The following is a 22,469-nucleotide window of genomic DNA, read 5'->3' on the forward strand; positions in this document are numbered from 1 at the left end:
GGGGGCCCATGAGACAGGATCACAGATTGTGTGATCCTGTCTGCTGGGCCCTGTATCTAAGCCAATCACATGGTAGGCTTAGATACATGGCCCATGCGTGATCCTGTCTGCTGGGCCCTGTATCTAAGCCAATCACATGGTAGGCTTAGATACATGGCCCATGCGTGATCCTGTCTGTTGGGCCCTGTATCTAAGCCAATTACGTGGTAGGCTTAGATACATGGCCCATGCGTGATCCTGTCTGCTGGGCCCTGTATCTAAGCCTACCACACTGTAGGTTTAGATACAGGGCCCCAGCACACAGTAATCTTATACTGTATAAGATTACTGTCTGCTGGAATCTGTATCTAAGCCTACCTTGTGGTAGGCTTAGATATACAGGGTCCCACAGACAGTATCACACATGGGCCCTGTATCTAAGCCTTAGGGTATGTGCACAGACACTAATTACGTCCGTAATTGACGGACGTATTTCGGCCGCAAGTACCGGACCGAACACAGTGCAGGGAGCCGGGCTCCTAGCATTATAGTTATGTACGATGCTAGGAGTCCCTGGCTCGCTGCAGGACAGCTGTCCCATACTGTAAACATGTTTTCAGTACGGGACAGTTGTCCGGCAGCGAGGCAGGGACTCCTAGCGTCGTACATAAGTATGATGCTAGGAGCCCGGCTCCCTGCACTGTGTTCGGTCCGGTACTTGCGGCCGAAATACATCCGTCAATTACGGACGTAATTAGTGTGTGTGCACATACCCTAACACATGTGTTACTAATCATTTTTTGTGTGTTTTCTTACAGGTTCGGTCGTTGGACTACGGCGGATTCCAGGACTACTTCGATGACAGCTTTTTTTTTATTAAAAAAATGGTTAATGAGGGCTGTGTGTTTTTTTTTTTATTTCAATAAAATATTTTTTCTATGTCTTTGTGTTTTTTTGTTAAACTATATTACTACCGCCTTAGTAATGGCCGCCGGCTGATTGACAGCATCCATTGCTAAGGCGGGGCTTAGTGTTAGCCGGTGCAGAGGCTAACACTAACCCCCTTTATTACCCCGGTACCCACCACCACCAGGGGTGCTGGGAAGAGCCGGGTACGATCCAGTACCTGACCATCTGTAGTGATGGTCGGCCACTGGGGTGGCCGCAGGCTGGTATTATCAGGAGGGGAAAGGCCAAAAACAGTGGCCCTTCCCATCCTGGTAATGCTGCCTGCTGCTGCTTTATTGTATCTGGCTGGTTATGAAAATGGGGGGGACCCCACGTCATTTAAAAAAAATAAAATAAATTATTGGAAAGAACGATGTCGGGTCCCTCCCAATTTTCATAACCAGCCAGATACAACACAGCAGCAGCAGGCAGCATTACAAGGGTGGGAAGGGCCACTGTTTTTGGCCTTCCACAGCCTAATACTACCAGCCTGCGGCCACCCCGGTGCCTGCCCGTCACTACAGATGGTCGGGTACTGGTTTGTACCCGGCTCTTCCCAGTACCCCTGGTGGCGGTGGGTACCGGGGTAATAATGGGGGTTAGTGTAGCCTCTGCACGGCTAACATTAAGCCCCGCTTTAGTAATGGAGGTTGTCAATCAGCCAGCGGCCATTACTAAGGCGGTGATAATAAAGTTTAAAAAGATACAAGCACATAGAAAAAATATTTTATTGAAATAAAAAAACACAACCCTCATTAACCATTTTATTGAGAATAAAAAAAACGCCGTCATTGAAGTCCTCGTATCCGAAGTCCAACAACCGAACCTGTAAAAAAAACACAAACACACAAAAATAATCAGTAACACATAAAGAAGCAAAATTATTATTCTTACCTATCCTGGGTCCAGCGCTGGAGCCGCAATGTCAGCGAGCTGGGCCCTGTATCTAATCCTATCAGGTGTGATACAGTCTGCTGAGCTGTGTATCTAATCCAATCATGTATGATACTGCCTGCTGGGCCCTATATCTAATCCGATCATGTGTGATACTGTCTGCTGAGCCACTGTATCTAATCCTATCATGTGTGATACTGTCTGCTGAGCCACTGTATCTAATCCTATCATGTGTGGTACTGTCTGCTGAGCCACTGTATCTAATCCTATCATGTGTGATACTGTCTGCTGAGCCACTGTATCTAATCCTATCATGTGTGGTACTGTCTGCTGAGCCACTGTATCTAATCCTATCATGTGTGGTACTGTCTGCTGAGCCACTGTATCTAATCCTATCATGTGTGATACTGTCTGCTGGGCCACTGTATCTAATCCTATCATGTGTGATACTGAATGCTGAGCTGTGTATCTAATCCTATCATGTGTGATACTGCCTTCTGAGCCACTGTATCTAATCCTATCATGTGTGATACTGTATGCTGAGCCACTGTATCTAATCCTATCCATAGTTTATAGGGTCGTAGTGCTATAGATATGCTATGCTGTCTCCTATACACACTTTTTTTGGGGCGGACACATATGTATTGGGGCTATTTCCCGGACATTTTAAGCCCGGAGGGTATGTTCACACGGCAGCGTCCGTTACGGCTGAAATTACTGTGCTGTTTTCAGGAGAAAACAGCTCCGTAATTTCAGCCGTAAAGGCATGTGCAGGCGTCTTTTGCTGCGTCCATTACGGAAGTAATTGAAGCTGGTTTTCCATGGAGTCCATGGAAAACGGCTCCATTTACGTCTGAAGAAGTGACAGGCACTTTTTTACGTGCCGCCTTTTGACAGCGGCGCGTAAAAAAAAATGACCGTCGGCACAGAACATCGTAAGACCCATTCAAATGAATGGGCAGATGTGTGCCGACGCTTTTGAGCCGCATTTTCGGACGTAATTCAATGCTAAAACGCCTGAATTACGTCCGTAAATAGTGTGTGTGAACCCAGCCTTAGTGACGCCCCGGCTGCTAGTGCTGCATTGTTGGGTCACTTAGGAGACTCAGCGATGCAGCTGAAAGCGGACCGTCGGCCATGAGAAGTTTGCGGGGGGGGGGGGCCCAGTAAGAATTATTGCATCGGGGCCCATGAGCCTCTAGCTACGCCCCTGTATGCACCACACAATGCTGAGATTGGTTAAAGATAAATGAAGATGCCACCATGCACAATTGCTGGATATATATATATATATATATATATATATATATATATATATATATATATATATAAATAACATATGCATTGACCAGTAATTGTCAAATTTGACCAAAGTACATAAAATAAAAATATACAACAGAGCAGCAATAAGTTCTTGGATCCCTGTAGAATGACTTCTCACTTCATAATCACATCAGAATTCAAACCTATATTATTTCATGCCTATGAAGAAAGCAAAGGGAACCGTATTAATATATCATGTAGAGAAATAAATTGTTACAATCGTTTATTATCATATTTTACAATATGTAATAAATAGTGTTCATTAGGCTTCATGAGAGGAAAAAAAAGCTAACAAATCATACAAGGATCAAATAAGGGCAAGTCCCCTATCCTAACTTACACCCCCAGCTTAATATCCACATTATGGCTATTAAGTTTGAGTGTTTTGAAATGATAGATCCATTCTAACTCTTGCCTTTTTAACCCTTTCATGCCGACAATCTGTATATTCACGTCCTTTTCGCACATACCCCGTGCAGCCAGGGCGTAAATATACAGATCACTGTTCCAGCCGGCATAGCGCTGTGAAAAGCGCTCAGACGCCGGCTGTTTCGGTGTCTGCGGCTCCCCAGCAACCTGTTCTCTTACAGCTGAACCGATTGGTTCGGCTCCAGAGAATATGATCACCGGTATTAACCGCTTCCTGACCGCCCACTGTAAATTCACGTCTGGGCTCTGTGCAGAGCCGATGTGAATTCACAGTGGGTGTTAAAAGCGCGATCCGGGTGTCTCAGAGTAGTGCTCACAGCCGGATCGCACTGATATCCCCTTCCTCTGGTGCCAGAGACATGACCGGGACCTGATTGGTTCAGGTCCCGATCATGTGATCGCAGGGAAAGTTTGCTACAACAAACTTTCCCGAGGACCGATTGCAGGTGCTGCCGTCAGTTGCATGGCAAAACTGGAGGCTATACAACAGCATCCGGTCTGCCATTCACGGAAACCTATGAGGACCAGCTGATCCTCATAGGCTTCCTGTCAGTGTGACTGTCAGCGTCACACTAACAGTTTATAATACATTACACTACCTAGGTAGTGTAATGTATTATATCAGCCATCAGTGCTGCAGGTCTTCAAGTAAAAAAAAAAAAAACAGTAATAAAAATGTTTTATACAAGTGTAAAAACAAGTTATAAGCTACAAAAACAAAAAATGCTTTTTTTCCTATTATAAGTCTCTTATTATAGGAAAAAAAATAAACCGTAAAAAAAGTACACATATTTGGTATCACCACGTTTGTAACGCCCCCAACTATAAAACTATAATATTATTTTACCCGCACGGTGAACACCGCAATAAATAATTAAAAAACAATACTAGCTTCACTTTTTTTTTGTCAATCTCCCCTTCCAAAATATAGAATAAAAAGTGATCAAAAATTTGCATGTACCCCAAAATAATACCAATAAAAACTACAACCCGTCCCGCAAAAAACAAGCCCTTACACAGCTTTTTTTGACTAAAAAATAAAAAAAATTACGTCTCTCAGTATATGGTGACACAAAAAAAATTTTTTTTTATAGAAAAGTGATTTTATTGCGCAAAACTATATACATATGGTATCGCCGTTATCGTACCGACCTGCAGAATAAAGTAAAATGTCATTTATAGCGCACAGTGATTACTGTAAAAAAAAAGGACAAAAACATTGTCAAAATGTATGGTTTTTTTTCACTTTGCTTGCCAAAAAATCGAATAAAAAGTGATCAAAAAATCACATGTACCCTAAAATGGTACCAATGAAAACTACAGATTGTAACGTAACAAATAAGACCTCGCACGGCTCCGGCAGAGAAAAAATAAAAATAAAGTTCTGGCGCTCAGTATATAGCGACAGAAATTGTGCAGTGTCCAAAAGCAGATAAGATTGGGCACCATTTATTAGTGCGACACCGGCCACAAATCTATGAATTATTTATTTACCCCCTTATCATGCCCTGATATACTCTGCCCAGCTTACATATACCCCCACATTATAAACTGAAATACCAGCAATACTCCAAACAGAACTATTAGGGCATGACCACACGTGGCGGATTTCCTCCGCAACTGTCCGCATCAATGCCGCACAGAATCTGCGTTGCAGATTCTGCTGCGGATCTGCACAAAATGTGCAGTAAATTGATGCGGACTAGCTGCTGCGGACTGCGGTAAAAGTACTTCCCTTCTCCCTATCAGTGCAGGATAGAGAGAAGGGACAGCACTTTCCCTTGTGAAAGTCAAAGAAATTCATACTTACCGCCCGTTGTCTTGGTGACGCGTCCCTCCTTCGGCATCCAGCCCGACCTCCCTGGATGACGCGGCAGTCCATGTGACCGCTGCAGCCTGTTATTAGCCTGTGATTGGCTGCAGCCGTCACTTAGACTGAAACGTCATCCTGGGAGGCCGGACTGGAGACAGAAGCAGGGAGTTCTCGGTAAGTATGAACTTCATTTTTTTTTACAGATACATGTATATTGGGATCGGTAGTCACTGTCCCGGGTGCAGAAACAGTTACTGCCGATCGCTTAACTCTTTCAGCACCCTGGACAGTGACTATTTACTGACGTCTCCTAGCAACGCTCCCGTCATTACGGGAGCCCCATTGACTTCCTCAGTCTGGCTGTAGACCTAGAAATACATAGGTCCAGCCGGAATGAAGAAATGTCAAGTTAAAAAAGCAAGACGGATCCGCAGCACACATAACATGTGCATGACAGCTGCGGACTTCATTGCGGAAATTAGAATCTCCATTGAAGTCAATGGAGAAATTCCGCCATGAGTCCGCCACTGCTCCGCAACAGACAGAGCATGCTGCGGACACCAAATTCCGCTCCGCAGCCTATGCTCCGCAGCGGAATTTTACGCCTCGTCTAAACGGACACTGCTAAATTAAAGTGTAAGTCAATGGACAAACGGCTCCGCTGCGGATTAACGCTGCGGAGTGTCCGCAGCGGAATTTAAGTGAAATTCCGCCACGTGTGAACCCAGCCTTACCAAGCAAAATCTGCACTCCAAAAGCCAAATGGCGCTCCTTCCCTTCTGAGCTCTGCCGTGGGTGCAAACAGCAGTGTATTACCACATATGGTATATTGCCGTAATCGGGAGAAATAGCTTGACAAGTTTTGGGGTGCTTTTTATTCTTAATTCCTTGTAAAAATTACATTATATTTTTTCAGAAAAAAAGTAGATTTTCACAGACCTATTCCAATAAATATAGCAAAAGACCTGTTGGGTCAAGATGTTAACTATACCCCTAGATAAATTCCTTGAGGTGTGTAGTTTCCCAAACCATTTTTGGGGAGATTCCACTGTTTTGGCACCACAAGACCTCTTCAAACCTGACATGGTGCCTAAAATATATTCTAAAAAAAGGAAGCCCCAAAATCCACTGGGTGCTCCTTTGCTTCTGAGGCCTGTGCTTCAGTCCTTAATCATACTAGCGCCACATGTGGGATGCTTCTAAAAACTGCAGAATCTGGGCAATAAATATTCAGTTGCATGTCTCTGGTAAAACCTTCTGTGTTACAGAAAAAAATGTATTACAAATGAATTTCGCCCAAAAAAATGAAATTTGTAAATTTCACCTCTACTTTGCTTTAATTCCTGTGAAGCACCTAAAGGTTTAATAAACTTTTTGAATGCTGTTTTGAATACTTCGAGGGGTGCAGTTTTTAAAATGGGGTGACTTATGGGGTCTATCTAGTACATAAGGCCCTCAAAGCCACTTCAGAACTGAACAGGTCCTTGACAAAATAACCTTTTGAAATTGTCTTGAAAATGTAAGAAATTGCTGCTAAAGTTCTAAGCCTTGTAACGTCCTAGAAAAATAAAATAATGTTCAAAAAACAATGCAAATATAAAGTAGACATATGGAGGATGTTAATTAGCAACAATTTTGTGTGGTATTACTATCTGTTTTACAATGTAGATTACATTTAAAATTAGAAAAATTAGAATTTTTCAAATTTTCTTAACATTTTGGCGTTTTTCACAAATAAGCTATAAATTTATTGACCAAATTTTACCACTAACATAAAGTACAATATGTCACGAGAAAACAATCTCTGAATCTCTTGGATAGGCAAAAGCATTCCAGAGTTATTACCATTTTAAATGACACGTCAGATTTGAAAAAATGGGGCTGGTCATTGAGGCATTCGAGGACCCTTGGTCCTGAAAGGGTTAATAGAAGCATACGATCACCTCCTCCTCTCAGGGGGAGAATCATATTGATCACTCAGTACCGTAGTTGCCTCCCAGCATGTTTAGTTTCCGTAAAATATTTGGAGACTGGAAAATCTAAACATTTACACCTAATTGTATATGTGTCAGATAAGTCGTGTTTTTTAGATCTAATGTGGTTTCACCCACATACCACATGTTACAAGCACATTGCAAGAAGTATATGACATGATCGGAATTACATGTCAGGTAATGTCTAATGTTGGAGACTGCAATTGTATCTGGATGTGTAAATATACTTCCCTTGATCATGAGAGAACAATTTATACACCTTACACAGGGGAAACACTCCTTCTTTAGTGTAGTAATATACATATGTGACCCTCTCCTTCCCAAGTCTAGATCCGATCTAACAAGCTTATTCTTCAAATTTCTGTATCGATGATATGAAAATAGAGGAGAAGCCTTCAATTCGGGAATATTTTGTATACATCCCCCCAAAATGGACCAATGTCTGCGAATGACCCCCAAAATGAATTCACTGAATTCACTATATTGAAGATATTGTCCAGCACTCCATGCAATAAAATTAAAAAAAACTTTAATTCATCACTTAAAAACAGAATACAACTTTCCCAGGAAGGACGCTTACACGTTTTGAACCGAGCTCCAAGTTCTAAATTTAAACAGGTGGGAAGGATCCCATGTGAGGACACTCAAAAGATTAACCCTTCATGTGCCGGCCAAAATCACAAACCGGGTAATCAGAAAGACACATACCAAATTTATATAGTTTTTTCTATATTTTTCTACTTTTACAAGGAAAAAACTGTGAAAAACAAAATTTATTTTGTGTTGCCAAATTCTGAGAGCCATAACTTTTTTATTTTTCTTTCGATTTAAGCGGTATGGGGGCTTATTTTTTGCGGGATAAACTGTAGATTTTAATGATACCATTTTGGGGTACATGCAAGGTTTTGATCAGTTTTTATTCCATTTTTTTGTGGGAGATGAGGTGACCAAATAATAGCGATTTTGGCTTTAAATGTTTTCTTTTTTTTACGGCGTACACCGTGTGGGTTAAATAATGATATATTGTAATAGTTCAGACTTTTACAGATGCCTCAATGCCAATTATGTTTATTTATTTTTGTTTTTTTACAATGCTTCAGGAGGAAAATCGGAAATGGTTGTTTTTTTACTTTTAATATATTTTTTATTTGGTACATACAAAAAAAAAATATTTCACAGATTTTTACTTTCTTTTTATGAGTCACCCTAGGGGACTTAAACCAGCGATCGGTTGATTGCTTGCACTATATACTGCTATACTAATGTATTACTGTATATTGTCTTTCTGACAGGCTTATATTAAGCCCTGCCAGAGGCAGGTAGCCGCCAACGTCTCGTTGTTCCAGGTTAGCTCTGCAGCTAGGGTACAGAACCGAATTGTGTACTCGCCCACGAAGGTGTCTCCTTGATAAAGGGGTCAGGATGTTTTAAATGTGGATGCAGACACATTGTCCTATAACCCCAGCAAAGTCGATTCTGACAAAGGGTATATCTTAGTATATATACAGTGTACTATATCACTTAATGTCACAAGTTGTGATGTCGTAACAGACAATAAAAAAACCTAGATCTATTATAAATTGAAACCATGCCCCCGAACACATGAGAAAACCCAATCTACATATATTCTGAAAGGAGACACCGTGCTACAATCAAAACTGCTTTCTAATACTTTGGGGATCTCTGCTGCTGACATTTGGGTCGAAAACATATTTTACAAAATTCATACTTTGTAACTAAAATGTTTTACAGAAGTAGGGTTAACCTAAAAGCCACCAGATCTTAAATAACAGAAATAATGAACATTTCCAAGCCTTACAATTCTTGGTTTGATAGACTAGAGTTTTAAGAAATTACTAAGTAGTATATGATATCTGGGGAGGTAGGAGGTTGCATTAAGTAGGGATTTGTATATTTTCATTGATAATTCTTACTGTTACATTACAATTTTCTATAGTTACTACATCATCTTTATCACTTTTTGACAGTTGCAAAAGTTTATGAAAAAAATTCACTACACAGATCCCAATGGAGAGACTATCTTCTTTAATGAGAGAGGTGAAGTGCCTTCTGAATGGACCTTGGTGAATCTATTCATGAAACTGGAAAATAAGATAGACAATGATACACAAGTAACCTTGGCAATCTTTAAAGATTCACCACAAGAGGACATGGTGCTCATTACTGACCCCGGAAAAATCCAATGGAAAAATGGCAGAGTAAGTAGATATTAAATACATTACATGTGAGATATAGACAAGATACGAAATAACATGAGGAAAATCTCAACATTAGAGAAAAAAAATTATGTTATTGTTAAGAGACGCTGAAACCATGGCAACCCTTGTTGGATTATATGTGAACAGCATCAGGACAATATATGAGCTACTAGCTGTGCCCGCGGCTACGTATGCACAGACCACTGAAAAACGTACTGATGCAGTATTTTAGAAGTATACACCTAGCCTTGGACCATACTCAAAACAAAGTGAAAAAAAACAAAGACAATAAACAAAAAGTTTTCTTTCAGTAGTCAGGTTCACTACGACAACGCTTCCCTGTAAACAATGTTAGCAGTAGAACCACCAGGGATGTGTGCATAAAGACTGGTGGAGTTTCTAACACGGGAGAGAGACACATAGAGCTGGCTGTGCGCAAAGCAGCTGACACTGAGGTCCACGCCCGCAACGCGCAGTGTTTGGCCCTGCAATTTGTTGATGGTCATAGCGTAACATAAGCTAACAGGAAACTGTACACGTTTAAACTGAAGGGAACATTATTTGTAATGAGGGGGATTCGGGCTATAAAAGCTATCACCTGCGCCGCATCCTGTTAAAATCTCATATTCTATCAAGTTTTGTTGCAGATTTGTGATTTTTAGTCGGGTGCCGTTACATAGTTTGGATGGGCTTAAATTCCTAAGGAGAATTATGGGGACGCTGACTTTTAAATTAATTTTGTGTGAAGGAAGACCAGGTGTGCATAGGGAATTAAAAAATTCCACCGGAAAGTAAGTAGCGTCTTCTTGATCAATGACTGTTGATAGAGATATATTCTGCACTTTCCCCATGAACACACGTCAATATTTCAGCATTTATTGCTGCTGCCTGAAAAAATGAAGAAATGAGGTCTTGTAGTGATGGAACAGTAAAACATCAATTATCAGGCAAAAAACTCTCCCTTCTTCTTACGGATACGTGCCGTCACCAATTTTTTGTAATAAATCTGAAAACTCTTGGGCATTACGGTTGCCTCCTTTTCGCGCCTGCATATTTATTGTTAAATGCATCTGTAAAACATTGCACCACAGACTTACATAGTTACATAGTTACATAGTTAGTACGGCTGAAAAAAGACACATGTCCATCAAGTTTAACCAAGGGACGGGAAAAGGGAAGGAAAAATTTCTATACATAGGAGCTAATACATTTTTGTTCTAGGAAATTATCTAACCCTTTTTTAAAGCCATCTACTGTCCCTGCTGTGACGGCTCCTGCGGTAGGCTATTCCATAGATTCACAGTTCTCACAGTAAAGAAGGCTTGTCGCCTCTGCAGGTTGAACCTTTTTTTCTCCAGACGGAGGGAGTGCCCCTTTGTTTTTTGAGGGGGTTTTACATGGAACAGGATTTCACCATATTTTTTGTATGTGCCATTAATATATTTATATAAGTTAATCATGTCCCCACTTAGTCGTCTCTTTTCAAGACTAAATAGGTTTAATTCTTTTAATCTTTCCTCATAACTTAAATTCTCCATGCCCCTAATTAGCTTCGTTGCTCTTCTTTGTATTTTTTCCAACTCCACGGCATCCTTTCTATGAACTGGAGCCCAGAACTGAACTGCATATTCTAGATGAGGCCTCACTAATGCTTTGTAAAGTGGCATTATTACATCCCTGTCCCGCGAGTCCATGCCTCTTTTAATACATGACAATATCCTGCTGGCCTTTGAAGCAGCTGATTGACACTGCATGCTGTTATTTCGTTTATGATTTACAAGTACACCCAGATCCTTCTCAACAAGTGAATCCGCCAGTGTAGCTCCCCCTAGGACATATGATGCATGCACGTTGTTGGTACCCAGATGCATAACTTTACATTTATCTACATTAAACTTCGTCTGCCAAGTGGATGCCCAAACACTTAGTTTGTTTAAATCCGCTTGCAATTCATGAACATCTTCCATGGACTGAACTATATTACATAGCTTGGTGTCATCTGCAAAAATAGAAATAGTGCTCTTTAGGCAGGCTCTAATTTCATCTGCCCTCATTCCTTGTGGTATGACTGGTAAAGTCTGCCTAAAATCACCACAGAAAAGCATTGTCATACCACCCATGGGCCGGTCATTTGTCTGAAATCTCGCAAAGTTCTATCAACCGCTTCTACCTCTTTACGGTTTGCCGTAGTGCACTCGTCCCATATTACTAAGCAGCAATCGCGTAGTACCCTTGCTTTGTCGCTGTTCCTAGAAACATTACACACTCGGCTTTCCATAAGATTTAAGTCAATCGGGATCTTGAACATTGTATGGGCGGTTTTTCCTCCCGTGCAACAAAGTGGCTGCTATGCCCGATGAAGCGACAGCAAGAGCAATTTTGCTTTGATTGCGTATTTGGGCCAAGATGACTTTGGTGAGAAACGTTTTTCCTGTCCCACCGGGTGCATCTAAACACAGGATTTCTTCCAAAGTCCCATCTACGCTATGACACACGCGATCGAATATCATATGCTGTTCCGCTGTCAGACTCGAGACACCGTTTTGCAATGTTTCGGCCAGTTCCGCTGGATTATAGTTTATTTTGGCTGTGTACTCCCTGTTAATGCATTCCTGTCTAAAGCTGGTGCAGGCATACCATATTGAGAGACAGGATTACCCCCTATAGATGTAACTATGTCTTGGATAGCCAGCAAACATCGACTCCTGATGCAGCATGTTTTGAAGTGGAGATATAAGGTTACTATTTAGTTGTGGAAAGCTCTGATTTCTGATATTGGCCTGTTTATTGTAATCTGATACAAAATAAATCGGAAGACATTTTGGCTCATCTTGTGGTAGCAAAGATCCGATGAGATGGTAAACTTGGCCCTGCACCTTGAAGGTTGGCATCAATGGTCCCTCTGTCATTAGTTTTGCCCCAAAAGATGTCATTTGGAATGCGCTGTTATATAAACGGATATTGTCTAAGAAGTATGTTGATTGTGGATGGTCACCATTTAAGAGTTGTTTTATAAGCTCTGGAGTATCTTGAATTTTTTCAATGTAAACTTTACCACTTGAACAACAGATTCCATTTGGCTCTTTTATCCATTTGAGAGCAACACAAAAATTGCAAATTACGACCATACCACGTACGGAAGCGAATTCAGCATAGTCAATCCTAAGGGAATACATAAAACCTGCAATTTCCTTATTGACCCAAGGAACAACATTGTTTGCAGCACCATACTCCTGAGACTCATCTGAAACTTCTGATAACATAGACATTCCATTAAGAGAGTGTCGAATTCGATCAGCCTCTAAGCGTGATTGATGTTGTTCTGCTGTTTCTACCTGCCGTATTTCATCTACTCTTTCCCTTTCAGTCAATAAATAACTTTCATTATCTTGGCGCGTGCATTCATAATTCTCTCTAGCTGATTGCAATCGTCATTGATATTGGTCTTCGCTGTGACGTTTGCGTTCGGCGGTTAATCGCTTCACGTTCTTCACTACTTTCAAGGTCTCGAGAGGCCGCTGTGCGAGCTCTCTGACAGCTCAATCGAAATTCTCTGTCTGAATGTTTCAGACCCGTGTGACGATGCATGGCACTCTCGGTCAGCAGATAGTCGCACTCCACGTTCATTGTTACTCTCCGGAGACCAAGAGGCCGCCATGCGAGCACGCTGTGTACTTAGCCGAGACTCACGCTGGGTAGAGGTTTCTGGTGCGTGAGTTCTGGCCCGACATTCTTGAGCTGCAGTAAGTGTCGCCTCATGATCTTCTTCAGATTCTTGAGACCTAACTAGTTTCATTATTTTTGCATTTCTGCTATATTGAGAAATATTTGATCTTTTTCTGGAAGGCATTTACCGAGAGGACGCTGTCCGAGCCCTTTGAGACAACCAATGAGATTATAGTTTTTTGAGGCAGCTAGGTGCATGAAAGCAGCGATTGGTTGCTTTATCTCTCTTCTATGTGTAGTATCTAATACAGACAAATGTTGGAACTGTTGTCCATCAACCAATCAGATTACAGTTTAGATTCTTGTGAGGCAGCTTCGCCAATGAAAGCACAAATCTGATTGGTAGTTATATGTGCCTCCGATGCATAAATAAAACAATATAGACAAAAGTTGGAGTTGTTGTCCTTAGCAACCATTCAGATCACAGCTGTAATGTATCTGAGGCAGCTTAAAACATTTGCAGCAAACTGTTTGATTGCTACCTCTCCCTTGTATAACAATCAGTATAGATGAAATTTGGAGCAGTTATCCATATGTTTTACAGCTGACACCCGGGCCTAACGGCCAGGAACAGGGATCAGCATTTAAGATGATAAAAACAGGGCGGCGCCACCCTCTGACAACTCATCACCCCCCCCCCCCCCCCCCCCCCCCCCCCCGACAAAGTAAGGCTTTTATGGCAGTCCATGGGCCTAATGCAGGTCCCCAGGGCTGCCTTTCTTCATCTCCTGCTAAGCCATTTCTCTGGCACGACTTAACAGGAGCCTGTAAAAATTATAATATACAGCAATACATTAGTATCGCAATGTATTGTACCAGTGATCGCTGGTTCAATTTCCCTAGGGGGACAAATAAAATGTGCAAAAAAAAGTTTGATAACGTTTTTAGTAGTGTAAAAAATATATATATATATTAAAAGTTCAGAAAAAAAACCTTTTCCTAATTTTTCTCTAAAGTAATGTTAAAAATATACAAAATGTATATCTTTGCATCGGTAAAAGTTTAAACTATTACAATATACCATTATTTAACCAGCATGGTGAACGCCATAAAACAAAAAAATAATAAAACCCCAGAATCACTGTTTTTTGATCACTGCATGGCACAAAAAAATTAATAAAAGTGATCAAAAAGTCTCATGTAGCCTAAAATGTTACCAATAGAAACTACAGCTCGCCCCGTAAAAACTAAGTCTTCATGCCGCTCAATAGCCGGAAAAATAAAAAAGTTAGGGCTCTCAGAATGTGGCGACAAAACACAAATTTGATTTTTAACAATTATTTTCTTCCTTGTAAATTTAGTAAAACATAAAAAAACCTATATAAATTTGGTATCCCTATAATCGTATTGACCAGTAGAATAAAGTTAACATGCCATTTTTTGTGTATGGTGAAAGCCGTAAAAACAAAACCCCTCAAAATATTGAGAAATCAAGTTTTTTTCCTATTCCACCCCACAAATAATTTTTCTTTCTGGTTCCCAATATTTTATATTAGAGAAGAGAGCAAAAGACACGGCGCCAAGTAGCGGAATCAATAGTTTAAAGGAGCAAAAATGGTACATAGATGCTCACCTGTGAAGTGGCAAATTACCGGCATGTAATTTGTATAGATAAGCTGCTGCCAATCCCAGACGCAACTCCCGTGGAGATGCCAAAGTAATAATAATGAAATAGCAAAAAACGGGATAAAAACGGCGCTGCTTATGTAAAGTACGGTTTATTGGATAATTGCAGAGGATGCTACGCGTTTCGGCGCCGGACCGGCGTCTTCATCAGGCATGTCATAAGGTTAAAAAACACATGTATATATACTCTGTGGTATTGGGTATATATACATGTGTTTTTTAACCTTATGACATGCCTGATGAAGACGCCGGTCCGGCGCCGAAACGCGTAGCATCCTCTGCAAATATCCAATAAACCGTACTTTACATAAGCATATTTTATATGGTACAATAAATGGAACCATGAAAAGCTACAACTCGTCCCGCAAACTGGCTGGAGGCGATGTCTGGTCATTCTCCCGACGCTCTGGTAAAGGAACTGCGGGAGTAAGTGACGGCACAGAGTGATCTCGCGAGATCTTGCTATACAGTAACTAAAGCTGGACATGAATGAAGAGAAGTGTATGACGTTGCATGGTCAGCGTCATACACTTTTCTTTACAAAGCCCACTTGGTTAAAGTTAAAAAAAACGCCCAGTTGGGCATTTAGAAAAAAATAGCTTAAATGTCAAAATGATCATAACTTTGTCACTAATAAACGATTTAAAAAAAAAAAAAACAACAACACAGTAGTTATCTACAACAAAGCACCTATTAGATTAGGTAGGAAATAGGGAAGTATGAAACTGGTGACAGAGCCTCTTTAAATGGAGCGGTCAGCGACTGCGGCATTTAAGTGGTTTGACAGAGGGAGGGGGCTCGCTCTGTCACCCATCGGCGACCTGCAAACATGATCTCCGGCCGCCGATGGTATGCCATGGCAGCCTGGAGACCTAACAAAGGCCCTAAGGCCTGCCATGGCAAATATGCCTATTAAGCAATGCCGACTCACGTCCTAATAGACAGCCTGTCAGTATTACACTGACAGACAGTAATGTTTTGGTATACTAAGTATCAGTGCCGGCTAAAGGTTTTTGTTGGCCCTCTGGGTGACACAGACTTAGTGGGCCCCTTTGCCAGGGAATTCCCCTTGGCATTAAAATGGCAGAAAATGTTACTTTGTGCCCCCAAATAGAAGTTAGGCCCTGTTTATGCCCTCATATAGAACTTAGGCCCCTGGTTTGTAACCCCAAAAATGTAGTGCCCTCGGTAGATAGTGCCACAGTGCCCCCTGTAGATTGTGCCACACAGCCCCCTCATAGATAGTGCAACATATTCCCCCTCATAGGTACTGCTACACAACCCACCTCCCAGGTAGTGCTACACCGATCCCCTCCCAGGTAGTGCGACACAGCCCCCCTCAGGTAGTTCCACACAGCCCCCTCCCAGGTAATGGCACACAGCTCCAGTCCAACGTAGTGCCACACAACCCCTCTCACAGGTATTACCACACAGCCCCCTTCCCTGGTAGTGACACACAGCCCCCCTCCCTCTTAGTGCCACACAGCCCCCCTCCCTCTTAGTGCCACACAGCCCCCATCCCTGGTAGTGCCACACAGCCCACCTCCCTGGTAGTGCCACACAGCCCCCTCCCTGCTAGCCTTTGAGGCTCCCTCTAGTAGTGGAATCCACAGCCAGTGCATTGTCGATGCTCTGGCCCAGGATACAGATTCCGGAGGAGCTCCTGCGGTCATGGTCCATACGAGGGAAACAGCTATTTTCTTTCCTGTTCAGCCACACCTCTAACCCCGCCCAATCCCTTCCTATACACACCCAGTTCAGCCCACACAGTATTGTGCTCCCATAGTGCCTCCCCACAGTATAATGCCGCATAGAAACCCCTACACAGTATAATGAACCCATGGCTGCCCCACACAGTTTAATTTCCCATAGTGTCCCCCATACAAAATAATGCCACCATAGCTGCACCATCGGCTACATGAAGAGTCTGATTGGCTAGTGGACTCTCCCACGGAGGCTGTAGAGCGGGTTATGTTGGATAGGGAGGGTCTATCACTATCTGGAGGTCAGTGCGTATATGCGTGGATGCGTTAAAAATATGAAGCAACACGCGGAAGGGATCTACATCTCCTGCCCTGGGAGGATTATCATGCTGTTTATGCTTTCACATTTTGTATTTTAATGTTCTATTAAAAATGAGAGAACTGACCAACAAGAGTTTTCTGGAGCCCATTGTATTTTTCTCAAAATGGGCATACAGGGAGTAGATCGGTGACACACAGGGGACAGTGATGGAATAGAGGCAACAGAACGGTGGCATATCCAGGGGACAGTGATGGCATACTGGGGACAGTGAAGGCATGTGGGGGACAGTGATGGCATACGGGGGACAGTGATGGCATACAGAGGACAGTGATGGCATACGGGGGACAGTGGTGGCATATGGGGGACAGTGATGGCATACAGGGTACAGTGATAGCATACAGGGGACAGGGAAGGCATACAGGGGACAGGGTGGGTCATACAGGATACAGTGATGGCATACTGGGGACAGTGATGGCATACAGGGGACAGAGTGGTGTCATACACGATATAGTGATGGCATACAGGCGACAGTGATGGCATAATGGTGACTGTGATGGCAAACAGGGGACAGAGTGCTGTCATACAGGATACAGTGATGGTATACAGGATACAGGGATGGCATAGAGGTGGCAGGTGATGGCTTACAGGTGGCAGGTGATGGCATGTTAGGGGGAAGATTTTTCTAGAGCCCATTGTTTGTTCTTCACATGATGGGCATTGTTACTAGTATATGTATAAAAAAGGAAATGACAAACTGACATAAAGATGATATACATGTGTGGGATGAGATTCAGATTCTTTATTAATTGATGTAGAAAAATAGAGTGGAATAAAAATAAAAATCTACAACATGTTTATGAAATATTCCATGTTACTGTGTATATTGTATTGTGTATGACAGATGCCGGTGTCCCGGTGTAATGACCGATGTTCTCCAGGATACAGGAAAACTTCTAACGGAGGATATCTCGTCTGCTGCTATAACTGTGTCCCATGTTCTGAGGGGGAAGTGTCTAATCTAACAGGTAAGAATATATGAACCTGCATATTCCCTACATATAGATAGGACCAGAGGGTAATCAGTTGTAGTTGGTGCTAAATTTATCAATATTGTACATTAACCCCTTAAGGACCTTAATGACTAAACCATTTTATTTTATTTTTTCATCCTCACATTTAAAGAACCATAACTTTTTGTATTTTCCCATCGATGCAGCGGTATAAGGGCTTGTATTTTGCAGGATGAGTTTTATTTTTCAATGGAGTACGTTTAATTAAATGGTTAGCTTTCATTATGTTTTTTTTGGAAAGGAATGCAAGAAAAAAAAGCAATTCTTCCACTGCTTATGTGTTGTTGTTTTTTTACCCATTACCGTCCTGTAAAAATAACGCTAACTTTATGCTACAGGTCGGCAATAACAAATATTTAAAGTCTATTTAATGTTTTAGTACTTTTGCACAATAAATCATGTGGCAAAAAGTCAGTAGTTCCCGTTGGTATTATTTTGGGATATATATAATTTATTGATTAGCTTTTATTACTTGTTTACAAGAACGAAAGCAAAGAAAACAGCAATTCCACCATTGTTTTTTTGCAAGTTATTTTTTTTGACGCCATGAGCCACGCAGCGTAACTAATGAGTTAAGTTTGTTCTACGGGTCGTTACATTAAAGACGGCACCTAATACGTAGTTTTTGTTTTTTTGCAATAACCTATATTTAACCCCTTCGCAGCTTTTTTTCGGATTTTCATTTTCTCTTTTTCTTTCCCGCCTTCCAAAAGCAATTCTTTTTTTCCCCATCAATATAGCTATATAATGGCTTGTTTTTTGCGGGACAAGTTGACGTTTTTCATGACACCATATATTGAACCATATACTTTACTGGGACACTGTAAAAAAATTATTTGTTGGGTGGAACAGGAATAAAAATACAGCAATTCTTCCACTTTTTGCCATGTTAACTTTATTCTGCGGGTCAATACGATTACAGCGATACCAAATAAATATAGTTTTATTTTTACTACTTTTACAAGGAATTTAAAAAAAAAAAATAACATTTGTTTTGTGCCGCCATATTCTAAGAGCTATAACTTTTTTTATTTTTCCATAGTCTGAGAGATGTGAGGGCTTTTTTTTTTTTCCAGGGTGAACTGTAGTTTTTATTTTTACCATTTTGGGGTACATGCAATCACTTTTGATCACTTGTTACAATCTAAAGGGTTAAACAAGCAGGATCCCGTTCACTAAAATGTCGGTTGTAACATACAGCCGACACACTCGTTCCATGGAGCGGGCTCAGCCTGTGAACCCACTCCATACTACCTCACCTGACCTCCGCCATATGCAAATAGATGAATATCAGGAAAAAGTTAAAGGAATTCAATAATTTTTTAAGGGAGAAGAACTAGTATTTCTAAACGTTATTGCATATCAGTGTATCTGACAGGCGTCCGGAATTGTCAAACAGGCAGTTAATGATGGCAGACTTTGTTCGGCCTTTGGCTGCCAAGGTAAACAATCATTGCCCTGCGATTGGGTCACCGGGTTTTATTGGGCTGACAGAGGGAACCCCCTACCTCTGTCAAATACCTAAAATGTTGCGGTCGCTATTGACCGCAGTGTTTAAGTGGTAAACTGCCGGATCGCAGTTATCTCCAATTGCGCCAAATGTGGCAGGACTTTATAACAGTCTTGCTCCTGCCACTGTTCTTTTGGGTGCAATGACAGTACCTACAAGATCTCGATATATCTAGATATATCTGTCACAATGCAGTAATTAGCCCACTCCATATTCCCCTACCCGACCTCCACCGTATATAAATGGATGAATATTAGGAAGGAGTTAAAGGAATCCAATCAATTTTAAGGCAAGAAAAATAGTATTTCAAAGCATTATTGCATACCAAAGTATCTGACAGGCCTCCGGCATGGCCATACATGCAGTTACTGATGCCAGACATATTCCCCTATCTCTATCAAATGCCTTAGATGTCACGGTCGCTATTGACCATGACATTTAAGTGGTGAACTGCCCGGATCGCAGTTATCTCTGATTACTGCAAATGTGGCAGGAGTAGGGCTGTTTATAACAGTCTTACTCCCGCCACTGATCTCGTGAGTACAATGGCAGTACCCACAATATCTAAATGACAGATATATCTGTCACAATGCGGGAACTAGCAGTGTCGTCGTTAAGGAATTAAATAAAGAAAATCAACTTTTTTAAGCTAAAACTGAACCTGACAACTTTTCTCTGTTTGTGATTTTAGACAAGGAAATATGCCGTAGGTGTTCCTCTGAAGAGTGGCCTGATGAAAAGAAAGTGAAATGTATCCCCAAGACCTATGATTTTCTATCATATGAAAAGGACTTTATAGCCTATGTTTTTTCAGTAATTGCTTTATTTTGTGCAGTTATAACATTGTTCATATTGAGAAGCTTTATTTATAATTGGGACACACCAATTGTTAAAGCCAATAACCGGACTGTGAGCTTCATCCTACTGGTCTCCATCTTGTTGAGCTTCCTCTGTGTCTTCTTCTTCCTTGGTCGTCCAGTGAACATTACATGCTTATTGAGACAAACAACATTTGGGATTTTCTTCTCCATTGGTGTCTCTTCTCTTCTGGCCAAAACGATCACAGTCTGCATTGCATTCAAAGCAACCAAACCTGGAAGTATCTGGGTGAAGTGGGTATCACTCAAGGTCTCTAATTATTTGGTATTTGTATGTTCTTCTGTACAAGTTCTTATTTGTGTTATTTGGTTGTTAGTGTCACCTCCTTATGTAGAATTTGACCATCACTCTTATCTTGGGAAGATAATCATTCAGTGTAATGAAGGCTCAGATATCTGGTTCTACTCTATGTTGGGTTATATGGGCTTCCTGGCAGCTCTGAGCTTTGTTCTGGCTTTCATGGTAAGGACTTTACCGGACAGTTTTAATGAGGCCAAGTACATCACCTTCAGCATGCTGGTGTTCTGCAGTGTCTGGATCGCCATGATCCCGGCCTACCTCAGCACCAAGGGGAAATACATGGTGGTTGTAGAGATATTCGCCATATTGACCTCATGTGCCGGCATTCTTGGTTGTATATTTTTTCCTAAGCTATATATTCTACTTGTGAAACCCGAACTGAACTCAAGAGATACCATTCTGGAGAAGAACAAGATGTGAAACATTTTATAATTACTGTTACTATGTTTTTCTAATTTGTATCACTAGAGAAGTTTGTCTTTCTCCTAAGAAATATTCAAAAAATTGTTAAAACATTATTATATCACAATATTATCACATAGACCAGTGGTTTCCAAACTTTCTGAGGCCGGGACACACATCGAAAACAATGACAATTGTGCGGACGGGGCATAGGGAGGGCTCAGGGTATCCTGCTGCTGTGCGTCGCGGAGGCCCGACTATGGCTGCTGATGGTAGGTCATGTAACCGTTCATTAGTGGCCACCAGAGGCGTAGCTAGTGATTTAGCACAGGGGGTGAAACAAATTTGAGTGGGTCCCAACCCAGTGGGCCCCATACACGGTATAATGACCCCTTAGTGACTCCCATACTTTATAATGCCCTTTTAGCTGCTCCCACACAGGATAATGCCCTTATAGCTGCCCGCACACAGTATATATCCCTATAGTGCCTCCCCACACAGTATAATGGCTCTATAGTTCCTCCATACACAGTATAATGCTGTAAATCTGCCCCCACACATAATAATGCTCCTATTGCGGACCCCGAAGTATAATGCCCTTATAGCGGCCCCCACACACAGGTAAATGCCCCTATATCTGCTTCCACACAGTCTGACGATCTCTTGGCAGAGATATCACTATGGGTATGTGATTGATTTCTCCCTATGTTGCTTTGTTTAAACAATACTCAATATTTATTTGCAATTTTTCTGCTTCTAAGCGATATCATAGGATGTTTTTCTGCAAAAGACTGCTGGCGTCTTTTTTAACATAGACTCTATTACTAAACTAACATTATCATGCATATTGCCATATCTGAAATGTTACTGCATTATTGCCTTGATTGTATAAATAATCAGTCTGTTTGCCCCAATATAACAGCTATACATTGTTCACATGTGTAATCTCACCCATTTTTGTACATGTATCTCTTGCATTAGATGAACGTTTTTTATTCATGCTTTGCATGACTCATCTTTTAATATTTGTGATTTGTTTCAATAAAGTTTGCAATTTTTTCTCTGTCATATATGCTGTGTTAATTGTACCCCACACTTGATAGGCTATACATCTGCTTCCACACAGTATAATGGCCCTATAGTTACTCCCCACACAGTATAATGCCCCACAGCTGCCCCACACACTATTATTCCTCTTTAGTACATTCCTAGACAGTATAATACCCGTAAAGTTTGAACCACACAGTATAATGCATCCATAGCTGCCCCCACAGTATAATGACCCCTTATTGTCCACCACACAGTATAATTGTAATGAATTGGTACCTCGTT

General features: G+C 41.4%; 1 protein-coding gene across 1 annotated transcript in view; it reads left to right on the plus strand.

Moving 5' to 3' along the window:
• The window catches only part of LOC142713715 (vomeronasal type-2 receptor 26-like), a 37,468-nt gene extending 15,503 nt beyond the window's left edge, over positions 1-21,965 (plus strand). The window contains exons 2-3 of the mRNA XM_075848612.1: positions 17,878-18,001; positions 20,248-21,965. Coding sequence (XP_075704727.1) covers positions 17,878-18,001; positions 20,248-21,155 — 1,032 coding nt within the window. The 3' untranslated portion in view covers positions 21,156-21,965. The remainder of the gene's footprint in view (positions 1-17,877; positions 18,002-20,247) is intronic.
• Positions 21,966-22,469: the final 504 nt, after the last annotated feature.

Source organism: Rhinoderma darwinii, chromosome 1 (assembly GCF_050947455.1).
Source record: "Rhinoderma darwinii isolate aRhiDar2 chromosome 1, aRhiDar2.hap1, whole genome shotgun sequence".
Taxonomy (NCBI): domain Eukaryota; kingdom Metazoa; phylum Chordata; class Amphibia; order Anura; family Rhinodermatidae; genus Rhinoderma; species Rhinoderma darwinii.